Raw genomic sequence first — 23,532 nt, 5'->3', positions numbered from 1 at the left:
CCCACCGGCCGCCCCTGCTCAGCTGTGACTCTGCCCACCCCAGCCCTTTGTGGATCCTGCCGCTTGTTGGAGATGAGCCCGCAGTGTGACCGCCCTGTTTCCTGCACTGCAGGGCGTAGAGGGGCCCCTGCCCCCCACAGGGCATCTCCCGGAGCTGGGGGAGGGCGCTGATGCCGTGCGTCTACGCTACAGATCAGGACGGGGAGGAACAAGGACAGTGACCAAAGCCCTGTCTGAAAGGCGCTTTTCCAGTCTGCTCCCTGCTGCCCCTTCCGGGCCAGGCTGCCGTTAGCCCTCTGAAGAGGAGGGACAGAGGTGGGGCTGGGCGGGCTGGGAAGGCTCACCACCTGGCCAGGCCTGCAGGCCCTGAGCCGCGCAGCAGGCCCTCAGACCCCCGAGTCCGTCCCCCAGGACCAGGTGCCCCAGGTGCTCTGGAGGGGCTGCTGCAGGTGGGGAGGGGCCCCCTGGAGCTGCCCCTTGGCTCCTGGGATGAAGGCGCAGTGAGCTGTCCCGGGACAGGGCAGGGAGCCCCAAGCCCCAGGCCTTGGAGAGTCCAGGTGTCCTTCTGTCCAGAGCCCTGCTCCCTAGGAGCCCCGAGATCTGGCTTAGAGGCCGTGAGGAGGGTCCCCTGGGAACCTAGCTGCCCCCAGAAGGCTCACCAGTCCTGGCTCTGCTCACCTCCTTGGTTGCCCCTCCCCACCAGGAGAGGCGGGGGTGGGGGGCCGCGGGGGTGCGGCCTCCTTCGCCCACGTGGGCCGAGCCCCTCCTCCTTGCCAAGGCCGCAGCATGTGAGGCCCTGGTGACTCACGGCTGTGGCTTTATTCCCCTGGAGAACAGGAAGCCCACAGCCCTGCCCGCCCACTCACAGCCTGCCAGGAGTTGGGCAGCAGCGCCCCCGCTCAGCCCGCAGAGGCCGCCCCGGGGCGAGTGAGCGGGGCCCGGAGAGGAGCCAGGCAGCAGGGACCCAGGTGCAAGCCGGGGGGGCAGGGAGCCCTGCACTGAGCCCCGCTGCGCCCTGCCCTGCGCCCCCACCCTGTGGTGCAAAGAGAGGGCACAGCTCACTCCCCCAGACCCACGACACTCCCCCCCCAGCAGTGCTGATTCACCTGCAGCCTTCACCCTCCTCCTGCAGCCCCAGGAGCCTGTGTCAGGCCCACCCCGTGCCCCTGGGGGCTGTTCCTGGGGCACATGGATGCCCGCCTGAGTCCCCCGACACCCGCTGAGTGCACCTGGCCCGGCTGAACAGACAGGCTGGCCTTCTTGGCCTCCAGCCTCTTGGACCCAGTGTCCGCTCCCTTCTCCCGCCCAGGACACACCTCATCGCCTCTCCACACACCTGCAGGGTGTGTGCAGGTGAGGTCCTCCACTCTGGGACCAGTGATGGGGTGGGGGCCACGGGCACCGAAGAGAGGGAGCTGAGGGAGGGGAGGGGTCTCCACATACGTGGTCTTCCCAACGGGGGGCTCAGGTGATCCCAGGACCCCCCCCCAGGAACCCCAAGCTGGTTTCCGGCACTGCCTGCCCCCATGAGACCTGTGACCACGAGGGGTTCATGAGAGGCAAGACCCATAGTCATCTTTAGGCAAAGGTTTGAGACAGAGAAGCTCCTCTGGGGGCGGTCCCTGAGCTGCCTGCTTGGAGGACTGGCCCCTTCCAGGCCCCCCACTGACTGATGCCCCTGCCCCTCAAGGTGGTATGTGGTGAGGACAGCACCACGCCCCCTCCAGCCCCCACGGAGAACAGGGGCAGAATCGCCTTGTGCAAAGCAGCAGCCCCTGCCGCACCTGTGGGCCCCTGGGCTGTTCCAAGGGCCAGCCAACTGCACCCAGGCCCTGTGCTCCTCTGTGGGGTGGGCAAGGGGCCCTTCCCCCAACAGCCTGGCAGAGGCCATGCTCCCCCTCTTTCTCGGTGACACCCCCCAGGGCCAGCCAGTCCTGCAGACACCAGTGCAAGGCCTCCATGCCCACCCGGGGACCGCGGGGGTCCTTCCTCGGCAGGACTCTCACACACACACACACACACACACACGTGCGTGTGCACACACACTGGGTCTCCAAACACCATATGCACACAAGCAGGAAGTTCCTGGGCCCAGCACACAGGAGGCTTTCACCCTGAACACAGGCCAAGGAGAACAGAGACTGGGGTTTTGCCAGGAGTCAGGGGGCAGGGCTGCTCACAGGAACCAGGTTTCCCCCTGGGGTGGGGTGATGGAACGCTCCAGAAGTACATAGTGGTGATGATGTTAAGTTACCAAACTTCACTCTATATTTTAGGTTTTGTGTATTTTATCACGATTAAAAAAAAAAAAAAAACCCAAGGTGTAGGGTCCAGAACACAGTGGGAGTTTCAGTGCCAGCCTTCCGGGTCCCAGGGGACAGGGACAGTTTCCTCCAGGCAGACACAAGCCACCCTCGGCTGAAGGCGAGGACCTGACATCCACTCCTGAAATCCGAGGGATGCGTCACTGCAATAACGTCAGCTGCAGTCACTGGCATTTCTGGAGCATTCGGAGGCCCCAGGCCCACTCAGGAGATGGATGCTGTTTCCTGCCCAACATGGAAAGAACCTCCGGGGCTGCTGTTTTAGAGAAATAACAGTCCCAGTGGAGCAGGCAGGGAGGGGCTGGTGCCGACTCAGGAAGGTGCTGAGCTCGCGTTCAGCTTAGGGAAGCCCCCAGCCCTGCCCTCCTCCGCCTCTGCCCACGCAGGGAGCTAAGTGAACTCTTTACCTGGGCGTCTGTTCTCTAGTGGATTTACCTATCACCTCTGCACTCAGTCTGACAAGACAAAACTACATGGCCTTAAGAAGCCCCTCTGCTGGGCTCGAATCCATTGGTCTAAGTGGGTGAAGTCTTTGGGTTCCAGCTCTCCTCCCAATTCTACCCAGGGAATGCAAGCGAATGCCATCTGAGGTCTGGAAGGATGTTCTGTTGCCAGCAGGCAGAGCAGATTTCAGACTCATTTTCCACAAGTCTCATGCACAGTCCTTACATCCCGGCCTCATTCACAAGCCTGATTTCTCTCCCAGCTGCAGTTTCAGCAGTGGATTATTCCGAAAGCCCCATCTTTGTCCTGACAATTTTCAACCTCATGGACTTTTGTGTGCTAACTTGAATCACTGCACCGCTGGGGGAACACTGCAGATTCACAAGCCCAGTTCAGGGCTGGGTGGGGAAAGAGACCCACAGATACCAGGCCACCGCCCCCAACACATTACAAGAGAAGCGGTTTCGTCCAAGTCCCTCAGGCTCCAGGGTGAGTCCCTGCAGGCATAGCACCACCTCCCTTGAGGCTGACAGAGCTAAAGTGCTGGGTGTTTACTGAGACAGCTATTTGGGGAAAAGGCAGAGAAAAGCAACATTTCTCCCAGCTTCCTGCCAGCCCCCTCAGCACATGAATTATTTCCAAGGGCTCATTTTGCTGGTCCTTTGCCGAAAGACTCAAGTTTATTTTGCTTTTTGCTAACCCCCCCCCCCCCCCCCCCCCCCCCCCGCCCCAGGAGAATCTGAGGCTAGGGTATGTTGTCAGCCTTAGTAAGTGACCACGGCATGAGCTTGAAGGACACATCCTCTGATTAATAGTAAATGACCAGAGCCAGCGTCTGGAGGACGCCAGTCCTCACCCGCCGCGGGGCTCCAACTCGGAGCGTTTCCGGCCCTGGCTTGTGCCCAAAGTCCGCAGAGCAGCTGGCGGGGCTGGGGGCCTGTGCGCAGACCCGGGGAGGGCAGCCTGAGAATCGGTCTCTGGGGCGACTGCCCAGCACAGAGCATCCCGTCCCACCCTCCAGGACCCTCCCGGGAAGATGCTTCCCACCCCCCACCCCCACCCCCCCAACCCAAACTTCTCCGATCCCGGAAGCCCGGGAAAGTTGAAGGGCGCGGGTCGCGGGCGCACCGGCGGCCTTCAGCACCGCGGACAGCTCCGCGCGCCGACCCCACCCCCCGCCCTCCCTACCTGTCGTCGTTCTGGAAGGGCTGGTCGCCCAGCAGCAGGTCCCGGAAGCGGTACCGCGGCGGCAAGGGCAGCACCTCCGAGTCCAGGTCGCTCATCTTGAGGCCGGCGGTGTCCAGGCGCGCGCCGTCCCCGCGGCCGCCGTCCCCGGCGCCGGGCTGCCTGCGGGCACACGCCAGCGCCCCCTCAGCCCGCGCCCGCGCCCGCCCGCGCCCAGCGCCCCCGGCCCTCCTGACCGGCACGGCCCCGCCTACCCCGGCCCGCCCTGCCCGCGCAGCGCCCCCCCCACCCCCCACGCGCCTGGCCGCGCAGCACAGCCGGCCACTGCACCCCTCACCCCTGCAGGAATGCGAAGCCCACTGCAAAGCACCTCCAGGGTGTGGGGGAGTTTTGCACTGCCCACAGCAGGGGCGGGCACTCACCCCACCCCTGGACCCCCACCAGGGCCATGGAGGCCCTCCCAGAAACCCCCACACAGGCTGCCTGCCCGGCCTTCCTCAGGGTCCCGGACACTCACCTCCCTGTCAAAGACCCCCACTTCCAGACCCCCAGGCTGCTGGGCTCAGGTGGGGACCGTGACAAAGAGGCTTAAGAAGAGGCCCTTGTCTGCAGCCTCCATGGGGCCAAGCAGCTCAGGTGGGATCAGAACCTGGGAGGGGGTGGCAGTGAGGATGGCAGGATCCCTCTGGGTCCCCAGCTGCCCTTTGCCCAGTATCACCAGGACTCTGGGACCAGAGGCCCCTGTCCCCTCCTGGCAGAGTAGAGCAGAGGAATGGGGTCAGACCAGGTAAACTGGGAGGGCCCTTGGTGGTCTGCAGTCTTCTGGGGCCCAAACGTTTGTCTCCTGGGGCACCTGCCCCTTTCCCGCCCCCACCCCGCATCCAGGTGAGTTCTGGCTGCGGTCACCCTCAAGCATGAAGGCTCCTGGTTCCTAGCCTCCTGGGGGGACAGCCTCATCAGGATCTCTCTGCCCGCCACGCAGAGCCTTGCTCGCCAGCCCCCACGCCCCGTCACCACCCAGTGGTGCTGGACACGGCAGGGCAGCTGCATGTCATTAACTGAACGCCCTGGGGAGCCTTACCTCCCCGGCACAGGCGGGCAGGGGGGGTGCAGCCACCAGCGCAGGTGGCAGGCTAGGGCAGACCCCCGGCTCCTGAACCTCCGGCCAGGTGAGCCCAGCCCCAGGCCAGCCCTCGGTGGTGCCCTCAGCCCGCGGTGGGGAGCTGAAATTCTCTCCCCGCAGCCTCCACCGCCTGGGCTGAGCTCTCACCTGGCTCTTCTAAAAGCCAAGACCCCGGGGTCGGGTGGAGGGGGGTGGTGGGCAGTATATCAGCTGGGACCCTTTGGTGGTGGACCCATGAATGGGCCTCCTGGGGCCTTCAGAGGCGCTCCAGCGACAGCAGACCAGCTGGAGGGCACGGAGTGGGGGGAGATGGAGTGAGGTGCAGGGCTCTGCTGACCACACTCATTCCCAAGCTGAAAACTCACGGACAGGCTGCGCGAGAGGCCGGGAGGACAGGCCACTCACCTGGAGCACGAGGTCCACGTGGGGGGTGGGGGGGCTGGGCAGCGGGCACTCTGGTCCCCTCCTCTCCCTCCTCAAGCCGGGAAGGGCAGGCGCATTCCCCAGGCCCCCACTGAGCGCCTAGCCCACTCCTCCCGACCCCCGGACAAGCGGCAGGCAGGTGTCAGCCCCTCATCCCACGGCGTAGGGAGCTGCTCGAGGACCGTCCCGGGCCAGGCTGCGAGTGGCCTTGTGGGCCCAACACGCCTGTGTGCTGTTCTCCGGGGTCACGGGGTCAACCCCGAGGATCTGGCAGTGTTTGTAAAACAACATTTTCCTAATCGCATCAGCGTGGCTGCATGTTTTTCCTTAGTCACAAGCTGGCGGGGCCGTGGGGGGCGCAGGCAGGCGGGGAAGCCACGTGGCAGGGGGTTGGGGCTGTGTTTTCTTGCTTTTGCCCCTCTCTGGCCAACCGCCTCTTTTGATGGCAGAACCCCAGAGCTCCCTGGGCATGGCTGCCTCTGACCCCGTCTTTGACCTGTTTGGGGTTTTCTCTCGTGTCCTGGCCTCGAGGCCTGGACACAGCAGGGTCTCTGCTTCGGGAGAACACGGTGAGGTGGAAGGCAGGGGGAAACTGCCAGGAATCAGAAGGCCAGGTCCCCGCCCCCGTCATGTAGCCTGTGGGGCGGGGGTGAGCGGGAATGTGGCCCCTCCTCCCTCGAGGTGCAGCGGGGACACCAGACCCTGGAGGGAGCTCTGAGCAGGGAGCAGACGCCCCGCAGGCCTCGCGGTGTCCTGCCTCGTTGCCCCAGCGGAGCCGAAAGCCCACATGAACCTGAGTGATTGTTGTGCTGGCCCAGAGCCAGGCCCCGGGGCTCCTGGAACGGTGCCCCTTGTAGGAGGGACATGGCTGGGCAGCTGCTCCCCGTGTCCAGGGGCCTGATCAAGGCCTTTCTCTGGGCCCGAAGGCTCGTGTCACTGAGAGCTTCCGGGCATGTGGGCCTTGGGGGTCCTGTCCCCGCCCATGCCTGCCCCCCTGCATAGCTGGGGTGGTCCAGGTGGAGCGGGAGCAGGCCACCTGTGCCTCCTCATCTCCCTTTCCCTCTCCTCGCAGAGTGACCCGAGGGACCAAGGCCCCGGGGAGGAAGTCCAGAATCCTCAAACCATGCCCAGTGTCTCTTCTGTCTGACAGCTGCACAGAAGAACGCAGGGCTTCCATGGCATAAAGGAGGAGTCCATCTCCCCGGCCCTCAATGGCCCTCAGGACAAGACATGCAAGTTCATCGTGGGACTCACTGCCTCCCCCCGGAGCCAGGGCAGAGCACCCCCCTCCCAGGCAAGGCTCTGGGGGACTCTCAAGGCCCCTCAACGTGAACCTGCCAGGCCCAGGAAGCTGCCCAGGGTCCTGATGACTGAGCAGGCCTCAGTCCTGCCCCAACAGTCCATGTTGAGTGGCCCCAGGGAAGTCACCTGACTCCTCTGAGCCTCAGTTTCTTCTTCTGAAGCCTTCCACCTTTAAGAGATGACTGTGGAGATGGAATGAGACAGCAAGTTTGAGGTGGTCAGTGTGTGGAATCCATGTCAGTTTTTAACTTGGGGCTGGTGAGCCAGATTGGCCAAGTTCCGGGGGACAAAGGCCCTGACCCCAAGCATCAGGTTTCTGGGACGGCCAGCTCCCCATCCCCATCTCCCCAGTTCAGCTGGAGGCCCCTTCCGGGGCCTTTTGGGATGCTGACCAGGGAGGCCAAGCGATAGGAAGCCCACTCCCAGCACACACAGAGCAGGAAGCCACCTCCCCGTTTGGGGCACATGAGCTCGGGCACCCTGAGCCTCTGGCCCCAGGGGACAGACAGCCCGGTCCACAGCAATGCACACAAGCCGCCTGCCGGGCTCTGTGACCGCACTGTCTAGCATGGAGTCCTCAGAATCCCGCCCGTGGCCAGGACTCCCCGTCCCTCCGCTAGGAGCTGAGGACACCTGGACTCACACAGCCTAGGAAGAGGCGAAGGCGGTGGGGGTGGGGAGGCCAGGAGCACCTGAGGCAGGGCCCTGCTGTTTACCACCAGGGCTCCCCAGGTGACGCTAGTGGTAAAGAACCCGCCCACCAATGCAGGAGATACAGGAGACGCGGGCTTGATCCCTGGGCTCGGAAGACCGCCTGGAGGATAGCGTGGTAACCCACTCCAGTGTTCTTGCCTGGAGAATCCCATGCACAGAGGAGCCTGGAGGGCTATAGTCCATGAGGTCACAAAGAGTCAGCCACAACTTAAGTGGCTTGGCATGCACATGCTGCCTACAGGTGGCCAAGGGGCATCCCTCGGAGGGGCATGACTTCCACTTCTCTCCCCCCACCAAAATCCGCCCCCCCCCCCCCCAGCAAAGCCGCCCCCGCTGCGGGCGGTCAAGGAGTTAAGCGCGACTGAGGAGGGTAAAGTGGTCAAAAAACTCCTCCCGCCAAAGGCACCAGGCCCTGGGGGGTGGTCGCATAAGTGTACCACCTCAGTCAAACCGTGCCAAAGCACAGAAACAGGAGTGACTGTTCATTTTCCTAAGCGGACCTAATCCCATCACCAGAGTCAGGTGCAGACAACACCAGGGTATTGATACATACGAGGAGACCTCCCTGGAGGATCTACGTGCTAAAATCCTAAGTAAACTATCAGTAAGTGGAATCCAGGAGTGCATTACACCACCACACCACCAGCATGCAGGAGGGTTTACCCGAGTGTGATGTCACAACACCAAGGAAGTAAAGGAGAAAATGTATACGATCTTGTGAGCAAATACAGAAAAAGGATCTGTTAAGACCCCAAATCCATTAGTAAAATTAAATACAGAGGGAAATGTTCTTAATTTGATTAGCAAAACCAATAGTGGAATCCTGGGGGCATTCCCGCTCCAGGGGGAACACAAGTCTGCCCACTGCAACGGGCCTCCTGGGCTCCCGCCGAGATGAAAGGAGGTGTGAGAGGAAGAAGACGGGGCTCTTTCTGTTGTCAGCAGCGGCATCCCCATTTGCTTCAAAACCCCAAGAGTCAACTGAAACCTATCAGAACAAATGAGAGCTTCTAATGAGGCCGCCAAATCAGAGAGGGTCGAATGTATGACGCGGGGCCAGGAGCAACGGGGCGGCCGCAGCATCACGAGAGGGAGTTCCTGCCCCACTCTCCCTGGGCCTACAGGGTCGCTCAGAGACACTGCCCACCACTCCCCAGCACCAGCTAACGGCGGGCGGAGGTCCTGCTCCCAGCCCTCGATACTCCCTTCCCCAGAGGAGGGGGCAAAGTCAATCAGCACACAGCCATTTTGAGTCTGACAAACCGTTTCCAAGATTTACACTGAAGAATAAATATGCGAGACCGGCCAGGACGGGTGTGAGAAAAAAACAGAGAAGGCATGGGCCTTGCCAGCTGTCAGGGCTAATTTATAGCCACAGCAGAGGGACCGGCTTGAGCTTGGCACGAGGGAGAACCCAGAGCAGGCAGGCGATCCCGGGAGGCAAGCGGAAACTCGGGGCTGGTGTTGGAACGAGGGCCACTCGTGGGATGCTCACAGAGTCCTGGGTGGTGGGGTCGGCGTCCCCTCATTTTTCTGATGGGAAAACGGAGACGCAGAGAAGGAACTCAGCTATCCAGGCGGGCCCAGCCCCGGAGCCCAGAGACCCTCAGTGGTGATGCCATCTGGCCAGCCATCAGCTAAAAGAAAAAAACCCATTTTTCAGCCCCAAACCGAGGAGGAGACCGGAAGAGGACACAGAGCAAAGATGTCTGTGGTGGAGAAGACCTATTGTTTAGAAGAAGAGACATAGAAATGCTTCCATGTGGGAACAAAACACTTCTGTCTAAAGAAACAACGGTGACAGGGAAGAGCAGTGAGAGAAATCAGGTCAGTGCGTGGATGCCCGGAAGTCACCCAGGACAGACAGACGGGCAAGAGGCGGCAAAGGACAGAGAGGTGGCCACTCAGAGGAGAGACACAGAAGCCAAACTCTACAGGCGCGATGGGCTTCCTGCCTTCCTGGTCATTAGGAGACGGATCAGTGAGTACCCTAACAGGGTGGGGGGTACTCTCCAACTCCGAGCCTCCGCCCAGGACCCTTCATCTACACTGGGGTCACTGGACACAGACCCCCGCCCCCGCCTCACAATGACACCCTGCACGGCCTGGATGTCCTCGACAGAGGACATATAGTCCTGGGAATGCTCAGGTCCCAGTGACCTGAGTGGACATGCCTCTACCAGTGAAGAACAAAGCTCTCAAATGATCCCATTTAGGTTAAAAACAACACAATCTGCTCCGAGAACCCTGGGAAGACGGCTCTGTCTCTGCAGGCCTGGCTCACACCAGGTGAGCAGGCCGTCCCCTACCGCATGGCGACGGTTCCAGGGAGCTGGGGGGGGGTGGGGATCAGGCCTGCACCTCATCCTTGGTGCTGCACCAGGAGACTCAAGTTATCGAACATGAGAAGAGCTAGGGACCACCTGCCTTCCCCACACGTCACTGGGCTGGAGCCGCAGCCCCGGGTGGGTCTCTGGGGAGGAGGTGCATACGACCTCCTGGGACAATGTCCAGCCCTCCCACCCAGGCTCTTCCAGGCAGGAGTCCAGATGGCTTGGAGTGCTCAAGTCGACCCACCGTGTGACTGATCGATGCCCCTTTGGCTCAAGGATGTGGTCCTTCCTCTAAGCTGCATCCTTCAACACTGGAGAGCCACGACCGACAGACGGATGACGGGTGTGTGCATGCAGGTGTGCAGGTGAACACACAATGTGCATGCGCGCACACAGGTGTGTGTAGCCGCACGTTCACACTGCCCAGCACCCAGGCGAGTCCTCAGACACTGCAGCACCACCGGGGGGTGGAGGGCAGTCGAGCGCCGGGCTCGGTGCCCAGGGAAGCAGAAAGCCGCCGCCACTCTGCTGACCACGACAGAAAAGCTAAGTGCTTCCTCTGTCCTGTAATTAAAAAGCCAGGGCTGCTCCAGCTGCCCAGCAGCCAGGGGTGGTTGTGGGGGGAGGGGGGCGGTTTCCGGGAAATATCCACCCTCTCACTAGGGGAGGGGGCTTCGGGTCAATGCTGAGGATGGCCGCTCACCACCCCCTCTGAGGGGCATCAGAATCTGAAGTGAAAGCTCAGTACACATCGTTGAGCCGAGCTCAAGCTCCAGAGGCACCAAAGAGACTCCTAGCAGCTTCTCCCACGCGCCAAGCAAGCCCAGGGGACAGGAGGAGGGGCCTGGCATCCCTGTGGACACGGGGCCTCGGCCGTGTCCATCACCTCCCCCCTCCCTGGCCTTCCCCAAGCCTTGGGCCCGCCCCCAGGACACGGGGGAGCAGAAGCCACGGGAACTGCAGCGCCCACCCCGCCTGGCCGCCCACCTGGACTGGGGCCTGCCTCTGGGGAGGGCCCTGTTGCAAGCACCCCCCGAGTGTTCACAGCATGCCCAGGCCCCTTGGTGCCAGGCAGTGTGCGCACATCCAGGTCGCAGGCCCAGCACTCACCGCCTGGCTGCCCTCCCCTGGCTGGACGTAGGGTGGCTGCTGGTGGGGGGGATGCCGGGGGGGCCACACAGAGGCCTGGGCTGAGCGGCGGGGGTCCACCTGGAGGTGGAAGGCTGCCCTGCGTGCCCTGTTCCCACGGCTGCAGGAGGCAGCACTGTGTTCCTGCTGAGTCCCAGGCCCCACGGCTGGCACGGCCTGCAGGGGCGCCCAGGCCTCGTCTGGGGGTTGGGCCCAAGTGGGATAGCCCGCCCACACGGGACACTTCATACCCTCTCCGTAGAGCTCCGGGTCCCTGAGAATCTGATCCCTGCTGGCTTCCTTGCGCCCCTCCTCAAACCTGCCAACATGTCAGGGCTCTCCCTCCCCACACCCTGGGGGCTCCCGTGTCTGCCAGATGGGGTTAAATTCTGCGTTCATCCGGCACCTGGGGCCTCTTCCTCTGGTTCGAGACTCTGTGCTCTTCCCAAGATCAGACACCTGCCAAGAGGCATCCAGCAGCGGCCTCTGGCCCGGAATCTGGGTCTCTGTGAAGGCGGCTGAAGGCCCAGGCGGGGCCTGTCCTGGGGCAGAGGCAGGAGGGGGGTTTCTGGTCACGTCATTGTCAACGTGTGGGCAGCATCCAGGCCCGCAAGGCTGGCAATGCAGGGTGGCTTCTGGGCCTCACTGGCCCACGAAGGACAAGCTGACCACAGCCAGGGAGACTACAGGAGACACCCCAGAACACGCCCCTCCGTGGGAAGTCCAAAGCACAGAGCAGACCTCCTGGGACAGGCCTTTCCAGGCACCGCAGCCCAGAGAGGGCCTTCTATCTCGTCTGAACTTGCCGGTACCTGGTACGGGCCCCGGCTTCGGGCCAGACCTCCCCACCCCCGGGCCCCGCAGGAGGAAGAGGTTCTGGCACACGTGGATGGCCCATCCGAGCACACAGCCTGGGAGAGTTCTCACGACTCCTTTAAGAACACCTGCGTCATCAGGTGCTCCTCCTGGGCGCCACTGTCTGCAGGCTCCACCCAGAGACTCCACGCACCCGGGAATGGCCGGCCTACGCGCTGCCTTGGAGATCGAACAAGAAACCTCAGGGGAGAGGTCACAGTTCAGTCACGAAACCCTCTGAGAAGAAGGCAAATTGTGCTAACAAGGCTGGACTCCTGCTGTGCAGGGTAACTCGGGGTTTGTCAGACTCTCAGACGGGCCTCCCTGCTAGCTCAGTTGGTAAAGAATCCGCCTGCAATGCGGGAGACCTGGGTTCAATTCCTGGGTCGGGAAGATGCCCTGGAGAAGGGAAAGGCTACCTACTCCAGTATTCTGGCCTGGAGAATTCCATGGAGTGTACAGTCCATGGGGTCGCAAAGTCAGACATGACTGACTTTCACTTTCAGATGGGCCTGGACACCACATGGACAGTGGTCAGAGCCAGGCGTGAGGACACCCTCAGACCCACACCTGGACACAAGCCAAGTCCATGCAGTACCCCCCCAATCCCCTTCTCACTCACCTGTGCCCTCCCGAGCTGCGGCCGTAGCCACTCCTGGCCAAAGGCAGACCCCCGAGTTCCCTCCAGCCCCTACACCAGGAAGCCGGCTCTCTGGCTGGACAGGGCTGGGTTGGACCTCAGGCCTTGTGAACCTTTTCCCACGGAATCTCGGCCACTTCCTGCTGTCCCGCAGGCACGGCTCCCTAATATGGGCCTGGAGGGCTGGCCCGAACCTCCAGCCAGACATGGACCCTGGCGGGATGCCAGCCGTGGATCTATGCCCTCTGCATGAGGGCCCCGAGGGTCCCACGCTGGCCCTGGGTGGGGGCGGGGGGTCAGTCACAAAACCCTCCAAGAGACGGGAGGTTGTGCTAATAAGGCTTGACCCCTGCCATGCCAGGGTAACGCGGGTTAGTCAGGCTCTCAGGCAGGCTGGGACACCCATACGGACGGCCGGCAGAGCTGGCGTAAGGGCACGGGTGACACACAGACCAGCAGCCAGACACAAGCAGCACCTTAAGGCCGCTGGGCAGGAGGCGGGCACCGGCCAGCTCGGGGGCAGCAGCAGACGCCCCAGCCACGCCCTCGCCCACCTGCAGGGCAGAGGCGGCAGGGCCTGGGGACACAGCAGGGCCGGGAGGACAGTGCCCAGTGACAACAGGTGACGGCTGGGGCAGCGGACCCCTGGGCACAGAGGGGAGGCCCCGGGGCAGACAGGGAACTAGGCACCAGGGCCAAGCCTCCTGCGGCCTGGAGTCCTCCTGGGGCCTCCCCGCACCGCCATGCCAGGCTTCACAGCCTGGGGGCAGCCCGGGGACCAGGCAGGGCTGGAGGTCAGACGGGGGCAGAACACCCCCCACTCCCCGCCTGCACCCTCCCCCACCTCCTTTCTCAGAGCTAAAGCCCGTTTCCTTGAGCTGCTGGCCTTGGCCACAGCGGCCCCACTGCAGCCCAGCCAGGTTTCCCCCCGACCCGGCCCACCTGACGTGCCCCTCGGCCCTGGCAGCCACCCCAGATGCCTGCAGCACGACTGGGAATCCTGCAGGGACAGAGGCCAGCTCCGGCCAGGGGGAGTGCACTGTCCGGGGGGAGATGGAGGCGTCCAGGGGACTGAGTCCACCCAGTCTAGACCTCAGGATACAGAGCCCCCGCCTCGTCTGGAGCAGGCCATCCAGTACAGCGGGAGAACCGGGACACAGATCACCAGGAAGATGGGTGACAGTCTTCCAAGCAGGGAGACAGGCAGAGGGGCAGTCAGACTGTGATGCTGCAATACCCCGTCTCAGGGTCACTTACTCTGCACCTGATGGATGTTACCTGGTTGACCCTCAGAGCCACCCAAGGGAGGTTGAGACTGTGCCTATTCATGTGGTTGATTTCAGTTCCCAAGGACACCACCAGGTGGCCTGATCTCAGAGCACTCGCCCCAAGCTATGCACCCAGGACCCCACAGGTGCCAGGCTGGTGCCGTCCCTGCCGAGGGGCCACCCTGACCCTGGACATGTGGCCGGAAGCCTCCCCTCCAGACCCTGGTCACTCAGCACACACGACCCTCCCTTGAAGGTCATCCATTCCATTCCTTACTTGACAAGCGGGGAAACTGAGTCCCCCAGGAAATGGCCACAGCGCTTGGCCTTGAACCAGGTGTCCACCCCTTCTCTGGCCTTAGGACAGCTGACCGAGTGGGACCCAGAGGCTGGGGTGCTGCTGAGCTGGGGAGGGTCGTGCCGGGCAGTGGCTGTGGTTGACCTGGAATCTGGCGCCTGGCCAAGGGTGAGGAGTATGTGTGTGCGCTGACCCTCCGGGGGCTGGTGGGGTCGGGGGAGGGTCCCAGGACAGGGCCCTGGGGCAAACCCTCTTGGGATGGTCACTGCTCTGCCCTTGCGGGGCTCCCACCAGCGTTGCGCCCTCGGTGCTGGTCACCGGGGGCCACGTGGCACCGTGTACACAGCACCGGGAAGGTCACCTCTCGGCCACCCGGAAGGCCCTGCTAGTCCACCCTCTCCTCAAGCACGTGGACAAACAGAGGAGCTACCGGCCGGCGAGCACCACAGGCCTAGACCCCAGCACCCCTGCCCTTTGCCTGACAGCCCGACTGCAGCCCCCACAGGGCTCTTCCCAGGAGGAACTGCCCCTGGAAACCGGGGGGAGCCTACTCCTGAGCCTTGCTGGGCCCAGCCAGGCCGGCCCACACTCGCCTCCCCCAGGCCCGACCAGAGAGGGGGCTGGGAAGCCGGCACAGCGCCCAGCCCCTCTGACACAGAGGGCACCCCAGCTTCCTGCCTGCAAGGTCTGTGCCTCCTGGTGCCTGGGAGATGTATGTAAGCCTGGCCACGCCGTGGCCCCTTCCACCAAGGGTGCAGAGGCAAACAGCGGCCTGGGCACCTGCTGGTGATCTGCGTGCAAGCGCCCAGAGTGCTGCCACCCGGCCCCGAGGGGCAGCCCTCTCGCCCACGCGCCCCAGGCTCAGTGGGGACCTGAGCTCACGCTGGTGGCGGGGGTGGGGGGAAGGGTGGGGATGTGGGGCAGGCGGCCTAGCGAAGTGGAGATTTTGAGGATGAGGGGTGCTGGGAGGGTGGCATGAAACCCATCCGGGGTCTCTCCGCCTGGGGGGGGGAGCCCGGCAGACCGTACCTGGGGGCGCACTGGCCGTCGTCGAACACGAAGGTCCGGTTGGTGTGGCCCCCGCCGCGCGCCGCCCTGCAAACATCCCCGGGACTGTGCACCCCGTCGGGAAGCGGCATTGGGCTGGCGGCGGCTGCGACTAGGAGGCAAGGGACACAGCGGGAGCGACAGCAGACTTCTCCTCCACCCCCCTCCCCGCGCTGTGCCCTGAAACACTTCTCTGATTTCGGTGGGGGTGGGAAAAAAAAAACTCCTGTTCCAGGGAAGGTTTCGACGCCGGTGCGGGCGCGCCCCCTGCCGGCCACGCCGGGAACCGCGCGAGGGAGGGGGCGGTGGTCCCTCCGCGTCCCACCTGCGGACCAGCCTCCGAGGTCCCGCGTAATCGTGAGACCCTGGGCACAGGCGCTTCAAAAGCTAAAAAAAAACCACATGTAAATCCATGGCTGATTCATGTCAATGCACGGCAAAAACCACTAAAATACTGTAAAGTAATTAGCCTCCAACAAATAAAAATAAATGAAAAAAAAGCTAAAAAAAAAACCCCAAAGACTACTCCCCCCGGGGGGGCAGGGTTACACAGTGGGAGGCACTCCGAGGGGGCTGGGGGCCTCTGCACGCTTCATGGGTGAGGGCGCCTGCGCGGCTGACCCTGCCCGGCTCTGGGGCAGGAGGGGCGGCCAGTCAGCGTCTGACCCGCCCCTCCGCCCCCCTGCCCCACGGCACAGTTCACTCCTGCAGACACCAGCACACAGACCCCGTGTGTCCATCCGCATCGGCCTCACCCCTGGGAGGCCCCTGGGCGTGAAGAGGGAAGTGAGGTGAGAGCGCGGGAGGCAGGAGTGAGTGCTCCCCCCACACCCCACCGGGGCCTCTGCCATGAGCCCCAGCCCCACGACCCAAGGGAAGGTGCCCAGGAAGCAGAGGGATTGACTGGTGACACCCGCCACAGGCTAACACGGACATCCTGGCTCAGGGCTCCCCCCCCACACCCCCCGCCCCCACGCAGAGTCCTGCAGGTAGAACCCCCGTCTGTCCCAACCCTCAGTGAAACGGAAGCACGGCGGAGAAGCAGAGAGAGAGAGACAGAGGGGCAAGAGAGCAGTCTCTGAAAAAAGGGTGAGGGGCTGGGGCGTCAGATGGGGCAGGGCCACTGAGCCAGCACCACCCAGGCAGCTCTTCTCAAGGCCCCGGGCACCAACCCGCCCCCGCCCTGGCGCGGTCAGGGCAGGGGCTCCCACCGCAGAGCTGGGCCCGCTGACTGGGAGGGCGCATGCAGGTACTCTGTGGTCCTGACGCCTGTCGCTCCTGAGGTCTCATCTCTGTTTACTCCCAGGAGACGGCAAGCTCAACACTGTGCTTTTCCCGGAGGGGGCACTCGGTGAAGGCATGGATCGCCCCAAAGTTCTCCGGAGGGCAGCGTGCACCCCAAGCGGCTCACCAGCAGTCTTGCACCCTGGGGCCTTCCCCTGCTCCCTCCTGAGTGGTCCCACCCCTGTCCCCCCCACCCCCAGTAGGACTCCGGCCAATGTGTCCGTCTTACAGACCCCCTGGAGGTGCCCTGCTGGTTGGTCAATGAGATGACTGACCTGCTGTGTCACTGATGGGAAACAGACAAGCCTGGGAACATTCCTGACATCGTCAAGGAAAACAAAACACGGCTTCTCTCTGCCATGGAGGAGCCAAGCCCCAGAACACCGGCCCGTCCATCCCTCCTTAGCCGGGAGCACGGAGCCCACCTGCCCCAACACCCCCCCCCCACCATGGGCGCCTGCACACTCACAGCCAACGTTCTCTGTGGGGTCTACTCCAGCACCGCCCTCCCTTGGGCACCGGGAACCCTCCCAGGGCACGGAGTCTGGCTTCTCCTCACACCTCCCGTAAACACTGGGCCCTAGGTGCTAGCAGAACCGACTGTCCCCAGCCTTTCTTGGGTTCAGCCCAGAAGCCGGGCTGTGGGCTGAGCGTGACCAGGCAGCGGGGGCCCCCCGAGCCCCTTCTTCTGTCGGGAGAGCTGGCCTGGTTCCCAGGCCTGGGTCTCCCTGCTCCCAGACTTGATCCCAGGTCCATCCACCCTCTTAGCATCGCCCTCGGCTGTGACTTCGGTCCCCTACCCAGTGCCCCCTTAATCCCAGGCCCCTCTGTCCAAAGTCCAACCCGAGGACGCCCTCTTGCAGCCCCCAGCCCCTCCTCAGTTGCAGACAGGTTTCTCGCTTTCCTGGGACAGAGGCTCTGCTCTGGCCCCTGGCCCGGTCCCAGGAGGAGCACCTGGGGTAGACTCCACCCACTGCAGGGACACCTGCCCCAGCTCCCTTCTGCTTCCCCTCCTGGGAGATGAGGTCTCCCCCAGCCCATGACCTCCCCCAGGAAGGGCCCCGCACACCCCCAGCAGCCCCCTTCAGCATGAGCTCTGACGTCCTCCCAACTGAAGTAAGGACGTAGTGCCCTCTTCTCCCGTTACAAGCCCACCTCCTTGAAAGAGGCAGCATCTCCACTTTCCCCTTCCTCCCTCCTTTCTTCCATCATTGCTCCACCAGACTTGGTGGGCTGTACGCCCAGCACTGGGCCGGCCCCCGGAGATCCAGCGACAGAAGCACAGGCCTAGAGACCCAGCCACTCACACTGGAGTGTCAGGAGTGGGCAAAGGGAGGTTTGCCCGCACCAACCTGCTAGAGATGGCGGCTCCCTGCAGCGAGGCCTGAGCTGGGGGCTGAAGAGCAGGAGCCAAGGCCCCTGTCAGGGCAGGAGGGCCGGAGGGCAGGTGGAGGCAGATGGAGGGCAGGCGGGTGGGCCACGGCCTGGGTGGAAGGGGCAGGAACGCCAGCCAGCCTTCCAGTAAGCCGGAAGCTAGGGAGGACACAGAGAAGGTGGGTGGGATCACAGGCACGCCTGGGAGGAGTGGGCATGCCCCCAGCTCCCAGGTCAGTGGTGGCACTGGCTTAGGCAGGACTCCCTGGAGACGGATGAGATCTGGGGTAGGGGCACACGTCAACCTTGGACCTGCAGGCCCTCAGAGGCCGGTGAAGGCTCTCTGCCCATCCTTAACCAGCCTAAGTCCTGGAGATCTCTGCTGACCAGTCTCCCGGCTCCTCTTGCGTGTAGCTCCCCCAGCCTCTCAACCCTGCCCCAGGGGGGCCCACAAGGATCCTAAAATCTTCCTCTGATCCCGCCGCCGGTCCTGTAGTTCCCTCCTGCGCTCTCACATAAGACCAACGCTTCCTGCCACAGAGGCAGGTCCTCCCTGCCCACCAGGCCCACGTGCCAGCCCAGGAACCCACCTGGGCTCCTTCCCTGGGAAGCTTTGCCCAGTTCGGTCCTTACCCTGATGGACCCCCGTCCGACCCCTCCCTCCACCCTGTTCTGGCCCCCCGCCGCCCCACCCTCAGTTGTGAGACCCTTCAAGTGAGCGCCCCAGCTCAGGACTGGCATCTCGGGGTGCCCGCGGAGGGCAGGTGCGAGGAGACCCCCGCTCCAGTGGGAAGCTGGGCTGCCCGGCCGGAAGGGTGGGAGACGACTGTCCACCTTGGGCACTAACCCAGGCGCGCCTTTCTGGCAATTTCTCCTACAGACGGACCTCACCGCAGGAAGGGGCGCAGAAGCGGGGCAGCTGGTGTGGGGGAGGGGGCGGGCACAGAGCACGCGTGTGGGGGCGGGGCAGGCTCCGTCCTGGCCGGAAGCACGTGGGGGGCGGGTAGAACGCACGTGAGGGGGCGGGGCTGGGAGGACGCGTGCGTGGGGCGGGGCGCACGTGGCAGGGTCCGGGGCCTTCCGCTTCTCTTCCGCGCGCACTCATGGCGTCCGGGGCTCGTGAGCCCCGCGCTGGGGTTCCGCGAGTTTCCCGGGGATGCAGGTGAGAATTGGGGAGCGGTTGCTGGAGGAGGTCAGCTGGGACGCCCTTGCCCAGGGATGCCCGGGGTGGGGTGGGGTGGGGGGCGGGCGGTGGTCCGGGCCAACTCTTTTCTAATTCAAACGAGACTGAGACCGAGCCACACCCAGCAGGGCCCGCTTGGGGCCCACCCCGACCCGCTGGTCCTTGGAGGTTGGGAGGGGAAGGAGGAGGGGTGCCAGAGGCAGGACCTACAGTGCCGTGTTCCAGGCCCCTGTCCTGCGCCCAGCCCCTCTTAAGACGTTCATCACCGCCTCTGGGTACTAGGGGCGTTTTCTGGGGTCACAACCCCGCGGTCTTGTCTTTTCTCGCGGCAGTGTCCCTTTCCCATCGAGCACCCGGTTCTGCTGCGAGGACCACCCCAGCCAGGGTTCAGGCCAGACCAGGGGGCCTCCGGTGGCGGAGGGTCCCGGCTCCCGCCTGCCACGAAACGTGCTCAGCGAGAGGGAGCGCAGGTGGGGGCCGTCGTGGGGACCACGCGGTGGGGGCGGGGGTCCGAGGAGGAGGGCAGGCCTGCGCCCACCGCCTCGTTTCAGACAGCTGTTTGGTAAGGGGACGCTGTATCGTGTTTTCAAGATAAATACAGCCCACGTGCTGGGGGAGAGCTCCCAGGGGCCACCAGTGCAGCCCTTTCTTTGACGTGAAGTTCAGAACAACTCGAGGCTGTATATTTGGGACCGGCCCCTGCTCCAGGCAGTGGTGGTCGTCTAGGCTTGGTGGTGGCCCGTGGCAGATGCCCTGCTAAGCCTGCGGATGGGGTCCAGGCTCCCCAGGGGCCAGTGCAGTGCTCTGACCTGATTCCTGAAGGGCTCACGGCTTCCTGGGGCTGCTGTCTCTTCTCCTGGCCAAGCCAGACAGCCCTACAGTCGGGGGTCCCTTCTCTCCGAGCAGGAAGCGGATCTCCTTGAGCTGTGAGCGCTTGCGGGCTCTGCTGCCCTGGTTTGATGGCCGGCGGGAGGACATGGCCTCGGTCTTGGAGATGGCAGTGCAGTTCCTCCAGCTGGCAGGCACCCTGGTGCCCGGCTGGGAGCAGCAGGCTGTGAGTCATCCTGTGACCGCTGGGTCAGCCCTCTGCGGAGGAGCCATGGGTATCTCCCTGCTCCCAGTCCCCCTCTATCCCCCAGCAGCTCCGACCACCGGTCAGCCTGGCTTCCCTGTGTCCCCGCCCCGCACGCTTAGCTCTGCTGTTTCCAGTAGACACTCCTCCATTTGCTTATCACACCTCCTTTGGGAGCCCTGGGGATGAGCTGCAGTCTCCACTTATGTCCCTCGCCCATGGTGCCAAAGCTGGCATCAGTAAAAGTCCACCCCCCCTACTCCAGGGTGGGGCACCAACTCCAGCCTCCCTCCTCCCAGTCCGGAGGACAGGGGTCTGAGCTCAGGGTGGCTCTCTGCGACCCCAGGCGGGGTGGCCAGGGACCGACCACAGCCTGCCTTTCGTGTGGGTTTTCCGGTTGACGGTCTCGGCGGCGTTTCTCCTGTTTGTCTCTGCTTCAGGTTCTCGCTTCCTCCAAGGAGCCGTGGCTCGCGTGGCAGACGGATGTCCTGCAGCTGGCCCTGGCGAGTCAGGCCCCGGCAGGCGCCCCGGACGCCAGCGCGGGAACGTCCAGTGTGATGTCAGTGTCCCCGTGGGGCCGGGGGCCGTGGGGGGGTGTATGCAGACCACTCAGAGGCTTTCCTTTTGTCTTTGCACACCGTGCAGGCATCAGACCCCCCCGAGCTGCTCGGCCACGAGTGTGGACGAAGATGAGGCCCAGTCAGGGGTGGCCGACGTGCCGGACAGGCCACTGGCCCCACCTGGTGAGCATGAGTGGGTCCCATCCTCCCTGTGTGCCGTCCCCAGCCAGGCCCACGAGGCTGCCACGATGACCGTGTCCCCCTCATGCTGGACGACCGGCTGTGGGTGGCTCCCCGGACCGTGATTGCTGGTCCCTGAGTGCCGCGTGAGGCGAGAACTGTGTGTGCCCACCCAGGCGGGGGGGATCCTGCTGTCGGCAGGGCCGGCAGGAGAGCTGGTGTTGGTTTAGCCGCTGAGTCGTGTCCGACTCTCGTGACCCCCTGGACTGTAGCCCTCCAGGCTCATTTGTCTGTAGGATTCTCCAGGTGAGAACACTGGAGTGGGTTGCCGTTTCCTTCTCCAAGCAGAGCTATGCCTCCGGGGAAAGTCCAGAGCCGCACGAGGGGCGTGGAGGTGGAGGGGTCACACGGCAGGGTGGATGGGAACATGGAGATAGAGAAGGTGGTGGGGCGTGAGGGTCCCAGGGTCTGAGCCCACCTGTTTGATCAGAGGCTGAGCGGCCACATCCTGCAGGTGGCCTGCCTGGCCCCAGGTGTCGGGTGCTTCACCTCTGGACTCTTAAAGTCTCCTGGTTGCCTGTTGGCATCTTGTTCCCGAGCCTCAAGCGTTCCCCGTGCAGGATGCAGTGGGCAGGGGCGGTGGTCTTTGTGGGGGTTCACTCTCCCTGACCCACTCCTTGCTTCCCTCGTAGAGTCGCCCGGCCTCGTCCCCCGGTCCCCAGGCCCGAGACCCCCTAAGGTCCTGAGGCCATCCCCTCTGTGGCCAGTTCGCTCGCAGCAGCCCCCCTCCCCGCTGGTGAGTGAGGAGCCTCGGAGCTGCCTGGGCCAGGCTGGGCCCCCCGCTCAGGGGGCCGACAAGGCCCTGATGCTGGACTCCAGGTGGGTGCCCAGCCGCGTGTGCACAAGCTGCCAAGGCCTCCTCCCAGCCGCGGACCCGCTGTCCAGGAGGTGTCTGCCCATCCCGTCCTCGCTGTCTGCCCGAATGGCCAGACTCTGCCATGTGGCTTTGTGGTGTGTGTGTGTGTGTCGGGAAACACTCCTGTCTCCCTAATTGTCGTCTGTTTTGGCTGATGGTAAATGAGTTTGTGTTTTCTGAGCTCCACCAGCTGGGGCGTGGGCCGAGAGCTCTCGGGGGGCTGGAGAGGAACTGGCAGCGGGCTGGGCTCGGCTGGGCTGGGCTAGGCTGGGTGGGTGGGAGGGTGGGTTCAGGGTCCGGCGGGACAGAGCAGCCCATCAGTAAGCTGCCTCTCGGGGCTCATGGCCTTCTCGAGGTGCAAGGCCCAGGCTCTACCTGGGACGATCGGGGTGGGGCTTCTTGTCCCGTCCAGGTCTGTGTCAGGATGTGATGTGGCAGATGGCGTGTCCTTTCTGCTGACCCCTGGTCCCGACTGGTGGCTGGGTGAGTGGGGACGCTTGGCCTGGGCCACCTTCCCCCGACCTGGGTTGGTCCTCAGGCAGGGTTGGGGACAGGCGGCTGGGACTGTGGGTAGATGGGCTCCAGCTTGCCAAGTGATGCGAGTTCCAGCGTCTGTGTCTGAGTTCTCATTCCCTTCTCTGCCTGTGTTTTGGGGGACCACTGCGGGGGGGGGGGTATTGGCAGGTGAGGTGCGTGCTTGTCGACGGGTGGGTGTCTGCGGGTGAGAGTGTGCGAGTGCTGGGTGTCGGTGGCTGCGAGTCGGCTTCGGAGCTTTCCCCCGAGAACTTGTGCCCACAGAGGCACGTGGGTGCGGGGTGAGTCGAGCGTGTGCAGAATCTTGGCCTGAAGGGGGCGCATCTCTCTAGTTCTGGCGCTTCTGGGGGTCGGGGCCGCAGGAGCCCACCTGGTCAGGGGCCCTTCTCAAGATGAGTTCAGGGGGCTTCCTGGTGGGGTGGGATAGATGGGCGAGGGGGAGGGGGCTCATCTCCTGTACGCTGACCCTACCCTGCCTGCCCTGCTGACATGTCTCGTCTGCTTCCAGGGTCCCTGGAGGGCAGAGGCAGTGGCACCCCTTCTCGGGCGGCCGCCAGGAGCAGCCCGCTGGACAGGCCTGAGCCAGGCTTCCTGGGAGACCCCGAGTCTGGCCCCAAGGAGGAGCCCCTGGATGGGACCCTGGAGCCGTGGGGCTCGGATGTGAGCTGCCCTAGCCCGGTCCTGCGGGACGAGGTGGACAGCATCTTTCCTGACTTCTTCGCCTGCTGAGACCGGGGGCCCGGGGCCTTTTCAGCAGCGCGTGCCACACACTTGGGTGTTTTATTCTGGGTTTGGGCTGCAGCTGTGGTCTAATTCCAGCAAAGGCTGCTAGGACCGCGGGGAGCGGAGGCTGAGTATTAAAAGAGGAGAGCAATTTTCCTGGAGGAAGCAAAGCTTGTGTAGCTTTTGTGCAATTAACGCGATTCGCTGGGCAGATGGCACTACTTCCGTTCATAGCGCAGGCGCGCCTGCCTGGGTTTTGTTTCTGTGAGGTTCCTGGCCTGTGGGATCTCTAAATAACACGGTCCTGGGGCTGGCGGTGGGGGCAGGGAGCCTGTGGACTAAGACTCCTGGGTCCTGGGCCTGTTCCCCGATCGGTGGGTGTGGGACTCCCTGCCCCTGTGATGCTGGTCCCAGGAGCTCCAGAGACGTCCGTGGGGGAGGCCTCTCTCTGGGCCAGGAGGTGCCAGGGCAGGAGGTCCTCTGTCTTCGAGGTGGGGGCCTTGTTGGTCCCCTCACAGGGCCTGTTGGGGGCCCAGGGCAGAGCCTGCCTGGCTTTAACGTCTGGACTCCTGGCTGTTCCTGTCCACCCCAGCATCTGGGCAGCAATGGGTTCCTGGGAAGA

At 63.9% G+C, this 23,532-nt stretch overlaps 2 protein-coding genes across 5 annotated transcripts in view; one reads left to right on the top strand and one right to left on the bottom strand.

Moving 5' to 3' along the window:
• The window catches only part of KCNT1 (potassium sodium-activated channel subfamily T member 1), a 69,095-nt gene extending 53,833 nt beyond the window's left edge, over positions 1–15,262 (bottom strand). For 3 of the 4 annotated variants that reach the window (XM_070455199.1, XM_070455219.1, XM_070455205.1), the window contains exons 1-2: positions 15,067–15,261; positions 3,957–4,115 (exon numbers count right to left, since the gene is read on the bottom strand). In XM_070455199.1, coding sequence (XP_070311300.1) covers positions 3,957–4,115; positions 15,067–15,176 — 269 coding nt within the window. In that variant the 5' untranslated portion in view covers positions 15,177–15,261. Of the gene's footprint in view, positions 1–3,956; positions 4,116–15,066 lie in introns of all 4 variants that reach the window. The other variant, XM_070455226.1, reaches the window with a different exon arrangement.
• A 3,557-nt stretch (positions 15,263–18,819) lies between these two features.
• On the top strand, positions 18,820–23,069 carry SOHLH1 (spermatogenesis and oogenesis specific basic helix-loop-helix 1). The gene is made up of 8 exons (XM_020888507.2): positions 18,820–18,904; positions 19,258–19,395; positions 19,832–19,979; positions 20,438–20,556; positions 20,643–20,839; positions 21,337–21,616; positions 22,066–22,136; positions 22,696–23,069. The coding sequence occupies exons 1-8, from the start codon at positions 18,846–18,848 to the stop codon at positions 22,914–22,916; spliced, it is 1,233 nt and encodes a 410-aa protein (XP_020744166.1). The 5' UTR covers positions 18,820–18,845; the 3' UTR covers positions 22,917–23,069.
• The last annotated feature ends 463 nt before the right edge of the window (positions 23,070–23,532 follow it).

This window comes from Odocoileus virginianus, chromosome 2 (genome assembly GCF_023699985.2).
Source record: "Odocoileus virginianus isolate 20LAN1187 ecotype Illinois chromosome 2, Ovbor_1.2, whole genome shotgun sequence".
Lineage (NCBI taxonomy): Eukaryota > Metazoa > Chordata > Mammalia > Artiodactyla > Cervidae > Odocoileus > Odocoileus virginianus.
The sequence above is the reverse complement of the archived record's forward strand: the minus strand, read 5'-3'. Positions and strand labels throughout refer to the sequence as shown.

Excerpts from the sequence above, each read along its gene's own strand:
- SOHLH1 (XM_020888507.2), top strand. The coding sequence starts at position 18,846 with ATGGCGTCCGGGGCTCGTGAGCCCCGCGCTGGGGTTCCGCGAGTTTCC. Across the intron at positions 18,905-19,257 it reads CGAGTTTCCCGGGGATGCAG|TGTCCCTTTCCCATCGAGCA; the intron begins GTGAGAATTGGG and ends TTCTCGCGGCAG. Across the intron at positions 19,396-19,831 it reads CTCAGCGAGAGGGAGCGCAG|GAAGCGGATCTCCTTGAGCT; the intron begins GTGGGGGCCGTC and ends CTCTCCGAGCAG.